This window comes from Aricia agestis, chromosome 19, assembly GCF_905147365.1.
Source record: "Aricia agestis chromosome 19, ilAriAges1.1, whole genome shotgun sequence".
Classification (NCBI taxonomy): Eukaryota; Metazoa; Arthropoda; class Insecta; order Lepidoptera; family Lycaenidae; genus Aricia; species Aricia agestis.
In genome coordinates this window covers 12,010,400-12,016,623 of record NC_056424.1, presented here as the reverse complement: position 1 = coordinate 12,016,623, position 6,224 = coordinate 12,010,400, and the positions used below count along the sequence as shown (strand labels likewise).

The 6,224-nt window shown below is 31.8% G+C and overlaps 1 protein-coding gene across 5 annotated transcripts in view; it reads right to left on the bottom strand.

Annotated features, from left to right (window-relative positions):
- LOC121736415 (zinc finger protein 628-like) overlaps nucleotides 1-6,224 on the bottom strand; it is a 99,825-nt gene that overhangs the window by 52,182 nt on the left and 41,419 nt on the right. For 2 of the 5 annotated variants that reach the window (XM_042127590.1, XM_042127593.1), the window contains exons 3-5: nucleotides 4,809-4,871; nucleotides 3,914-4,009; nucleotides 2,400-2,468 (exon numbers count right to left, since the gene is read on the bottom strand). In XM_042127590.1, coding sequence (XP_041983524.1) covers nucleotides 2,400-2,468; nucleotides 3,914-4,009; nucleotides 4,809-4,871 — 228 coding nt within the window. Of the gene's footprint in view, nucleotides 1-2,399; nucleotides 2,469-3,913; nucleotides 4,010-4,808; nucleotides 4,878-6,224 lie in introns of all 5 variants that reach the window. The other 3 variants (XM_042127591.1, XM_042127589.1, XM_042127592.1) reach the window with 3 other exon arrangements.

The window sequence follows — 6,224 nt, the reverse complement described above, 5'->3', positions numbered from 1 at the left end:
CTCTTTGTTCCTTACAACCGATATGGGTCGATACATTAAATCAGTGTATTTAGAGCGTACATCATTAAAAACATTTTTAAAACGATATTACAACGACGCCGCAAAAAGAACGAATGATTTAGTGCGGCGTACACGCGGTAAAAGAGTCGGCAAAAAAGAGAGCTGGCAAAAAAACTCGGTAAAAACACACGAGAGTCGAAAAAAAACACACGTCAAAATCGTCTCATCGCGAACAGAAAAACAATTGAGATTTGAATTTTAAATTCGGAATTTTTTGGCAACGCTAATAAATCTTTTCGCAATAACGATAAATTCATTGACCGACATGCAAATGGCGACTTTTTGTATCGAACAGGAGTGAGTCGAGCTTCTGTCATATTGCTGTCAATTTGATGAATATAATGCAAAATGCAGATCTGATTTATGATACTTCCGGTATGAAAAACCTACTTTTTTTACCCGAGCAGGCAAATTTTTAGGTACTTATAACAATGTGTTAGGTAGGTAAATGGAATAACTAAAAAAATAACATCCCCTATTTCTATTCCAATCTTACAGCAGTTTAGTGACTTACAGTATTTTTATTATTTTGGAACTACTGGTACTCTTTTTGCTTAAAATTTTTACTTAAATATGTATATCGACTTCATACATTTATTGTCCATTCAAAGATCAAGTGTTTTTATTCCGTGGCGTAGAACATTCAGTTTTATTTTACCTCGGTGTTTCTACATTATCATCCTTATAACTTTGATATAAGAGTCCTGATAGGGGTAAAATATTTCCGAACACATACATCCGACGGCTCACCTGGGCCGTAACAGCTATATTTATACTTTATTAAATTGTTTCTTCCATTTCATATTATTTACGACTATCACGTGCTAAATATATGGAGGGGTTCCGTCGAATAGAGTATTGAGAAGTAGCATTTGACGGTTGGAGGGTTGAGCCAAAAATATTATGATATCACATCCATTTAAACATAATCCATGAATATACTTATATTTAAAACTCAAAGGTGACTGACTGACATGGTGATCTTTCAACGCACAGCCCAAACCACTGGACCGATCGGGCTGAAATTTGGCATGCAGGTAGATGTTATGACGTAGGCATCCGCTAAGAAAAGATTTTGATCAATTCCAATCCCAAGGGGTTCAAATAGGGGATGAAAGTTTGTATATAATATTGCTTCTTAACGCGAGCGAAGCCGGGGGCAAAAGCTCGTAATCCATAAAAATATTATGAACGCGAAAGTTAGTTAGTCTGTTCCTTCTTCACGACTAAGCCGATGAAATGATTAAGAAAAAAATTGGTGGACATAATATTTTGGGTCATGGAAATTTAGGACATTATCTAGCATTAAGTAGATATATTTTTAAAGAGATTATATCAATTGTATGGCTTGCCTCAAATAGGTATTTATTTACTTACGCTAATGTTTTTCGATAACACATTTTTTTCTAAACATTTTTTCCCCAATTTTATAAGCCGTTTAACTACACGATTGCTTCAAATTTCCTAAAACAATAATTTAAAGTACTTACTTAATCTTATTAAAGGTAACAAGCGTGCAGATGTTGCACTTCCTACACAGCACCTTTCACACACATGGCGTGGGGAAAAAAGAAAAAAATGGCGAATCGAGATTCGAATAAATTTTTAGCGCGCCTACAGCTATCTTTTTTTAACGTATCTATGGTCTAGAACTCCTCGTTGCCACCCATAGAGTTATCTAATCGAGGCATCTTATACACGCTTTTGACCCCACGTAAAAATACATTAATTAAAATATAAAGGAAAAGATAGTAAGTATTGTGGGCAAAAATATGGTTTTTACTTCATACTTCATTGTTTTAAGTGTTTTTATTAAGTGTCTCCCTAAAACCCATATTATAATAAATAAAACCCTAAAACCTGTAAATATTATCCGCATAATATCCGTATAATTAATTTAAAGCATGCTTATCAAGGTAAAATATCTTAAATTATAACTTAAATAATTATGAGTATGGTTTTGAGCCAATACCCCGGAGCTGTATTGCGCGATTATGTTTGACAAATAACCAAATGCATAACTTTATTGCTTCATTAAAAATACCGTAACTTGGTAACTTGTTTTCAAATTATTTGAAATTCGAAAATAACACAATGTCCAAATTATGTGAAAACAAAAAACTGTCAATAAAATAATTTTAAAAACGAAATCAATTTCAAAACCCAACCACAAAATGATTGGCCATGGCCATAAAATATGAAACATAAAAAATTAATAAGTCATATTTTGAAAAACGAACGTAGAACTGGCCATCGATAAAATAGTTCAAACACAACCCCTACAATACAGCTCCTTCTTTGGAAGATAACAATACGCATTGAAACAGGTGCCAACTCACTCGCTGTAGTGTGGACCAGCATTCTTCTAGAGTTCTCTCGCTGATGCTTTGCCCAGATCTCGCTTGCTGCTGTATAAAAGAAAAATAAGAAATTGTATTTTTTATTGGTAATAATTAATGAAAAACTCTATGTTTCTTTTAAAATTTTTTGTTTAGGCAAAAACTTATTTTAGAACTTTTATAATATGGCCATTATAATTAGTTGGTCAAATGGCCAAATCTTAACATAACCAATAATATATCATATAATTTTCTTATATAAGTATAAAATTAATCTATGTTAGAGAAATTGAAAGGAAATAAAATGATAGTGAAATGAAAGCAAGAGTGATAAAATATGATTTAGAAACAAGTAATTCCTTAATTGATGTTAATATCAAAGCATGATTGTTACAGGAAAATGCGTTTTGTGGGTATGCGCGGATATCCATTATCCTTTTTTTTTTTGAGAAAAATAATTTTTGATTATTGTCTCTATAATTATATTATAACTTTCAGAAAAATACATTCTTATTCTTATATTTTGACATGACTCATTCAAAAACGTTGGCAATTAGATCTATACTTCAGCCAAAAAACCCTACAAACCAGTCGGATATATATTGCCACAGACTTAATAGAATTAATATTATATTGTTGAAATGCCATAATATGATTGCGTACTAAAATCCTTTCAAGAGTATTAATAGTGTGTAAAATCTACACTCAACATTACATTACCATAATGACGTGTTACCTATTATTGTCTACGGCTTTGTAATCGATTTAAATATGTAATGCATTTTTTGTAAAAGCCGTAATAGCTGTTATTCATAGTAACATTTTTATTATACACATTATGTAATAACTTATAATATTATGAAGAAAGTACCTATTCAATGTATATTTTGAAGTACAAATGGATGGAACGATGAAGGTTAAAGCGATTGCCATCAAACACATACCTACACACCGAAGACGGGGAGCAGACATCAACGCAAAATTAAAAAAAAAATAATGCCATAACTCGGGCTCATTATCTCGAGGTCGTAGAACCTCACTTAATTGTAATTAAAAAAAACATTTTTTATGTGAATGCCATGTGTGAAGTCTACAACTTTAATTAAAAAAAAACATTTTTTATTAAAGTTGTAGACTTCACACATGGCCTAGTGAACTATTAACATATTAATTCAATATGAGAATGGATTTCCGCACATCGCCGTGAAGGCACTTCTGTGAACTGAGACGCAGTAGCTCGGACATAATATATTATATTATGTTGTATAATATATGTAATGTAAGAGGAGATTATAGCTAACACAATATAATTGATATACGACAAAAGAAAACAATTTCCTCCATGGGTTCCCAGTTCCCATTTTGGTCAATATTGGTTCTGACTTGGGTCAAAATTTGGTTCTCATTTATATATTTTTGTTATATTTCTCATTTATTCTGTTTCTTTATTTTTATATATGATATACCGTTCTCAATTCACGCGATAGTGAGTGAAAGAAAGAAAAAATAATTACATCAATATTGAGGCTATTCAGGAAATTTACCAGTGCGAAGGGCAACATGGCGTTGCGGTCCGGGCCGCCCTCGCCGGACGGGGACTGCTGCTGGGGCTGCCGGACAAAATACACGTTAGAACCGCCTGATATACACGTTGGAACCGCTACTGATATACAAGTTAGAACCATCTCTGATATACAAGCAAGAACTGTTACTGGTATACAGGTTAGAACCGATGCCGAATACAAGTTAAAAATTACACTGGTATACAAGTTAGAAACATTGATATATACAATAATTTAAAACCTCCAGTAATATATTATAAGTTAGAACCGCGACTGAATAGATTAGAACAGTGGTTCTTATCCTTTTAGTCATGAAGGACCATTTTACCAAATGTTTGTCTAGCCGGGGACCACCCGGTTGGCTTACCTAAACTAAGGGTTTTTTTATAAAGAGACAGAGAGAGAGAACAAGGACAACTTTATAATAACAACTCATTTTCTTTTATTTGCCAAATATCTGAAAGTTACAGATTTTAATTAAAAATGTGATTTTTGTGACTGCATAGTCCATACTCTTTACTTACTTCTGAATTCATATTATTAGGATGGGTTCGCGGACCACTTGGAATGCCTCCAGGGACAACCGGTTATGAACCACTGGATTAGAACTACCAGTGATAATATGACAAGTGAGAACTTAGAAGTTGAGGACATGAAAAAATGTGATATACGTGTAACGTTTTGTGGTAGTTATTCTGTAGAGCCTAAAGTAATGGTCGCCGTATTTGTCTACTAAAAGTTACAACAACAATAATGCGATGCTCCTGTCTTTACTATTCTATCGCAGTAACAATATAATGAAATCTCAAAAAAATGTTATTAATTAAATGTATATATAACAACTTACCAGAGCAAAAGGTACGAGGGATCTCTCGCTCATGGTAGAGTCTGCTGATGGTGATTGCTGTTGCTGCTGTTTCCCGAACGCGTGAAAGAGATAACAATATATTAGAAAAATAATTTGCGATACAAAAATTATAAAGAAGAATGAAGAGATACGTTGAAAAAGAAACGAAGATCCAAAAAAAAGAGCGCGTGGCCTTATGCGTTACTGAGGCCAAAAATGCTTACGCACACATAAAAAAACTATTTCGCATTATCTTTCGTACGTTAGTGTGTAGTTTGACACACACAAGAAATATAATTAAGTCTCACTTTCCTTCAACTAGTCAGGATCTAATAAAAAACTATAATGAAAAACTTAAAAGAAAATCAAGAAGATTATCTCAAAACCTACTTAAAATTAAGACAATTTAAATTTTAAATGAAGTACGTACAACATGTACTCCGCAAATAGTAGAGAAAAAGCATGATTAGACTAGACTTGGGCTTAGAGAAGACTATAATGCTTTATAAATAGAAAATGTTTCTTTATTTGCATGGAATAGGCACCAAAATTCTAGACAAAGATGTATGGTTCTATGTACTTTGCGCGCATGGAGTCGCAGAAACCATGTAGTTTTTATAGTAGCCAAAACATAGTCATATTTTTTTTCGTTTAAATCACATATAATAAGTTGGTATATTTATTTTTTCGGTTTCCATAAACGAATATTTTAATAAGTTTATATTTGTCACTAAATGCTAACAAATGCTAACGAATGCTAAATGCTAACAAATTTTTCTTTTCCTCTATATTGTTTAAGGAAACCCTCTGTATAATATATTTTATAGTAATTTTCTGTGGTTTTTATACTCTATGTGTATTTATATATTCAAAATACCTAAGCCTTTAAATCTTCAAAATATTTATCACTTTCCTTACTATTCACAATACATCAGAGCGTCAAAATTTTATCTGAAAATGAGGAACACACTAAGCTCATAGCGGGATTTAGAAACAGAAAGTCGAATTTAGCTTTATAATTTTTGAATCTGCTGAGGTGCATACTTAAAAGTAAGTAAGAATTCAACATAATATAATATATTTTAATTATTTTTAATAATTCAAATAAATATCTATTACAAATCTACAATTTTTTAGAGAACTACTAAAAGCACTTTTATTTTGTATCTGCCAACTATTGTAACTATTGTTAATTACTTTTAGGAATTTAAATAATGTACACTAAAAATGTAATTTTATAATTTTTATGTAAGTAAAGACTTTTGAAAACAAAAACATTAAAACTACTGTTTGCTTAGCTACAAAAAGAGTTTTTACAGCGCCAAGATAAACCCTTCAAATATTTGGCAACCACTTCAAACTGTTATAATAAATCAAAAATTTAATTAAGCGTCGTCTAAAAAAACCGCAAGTTGA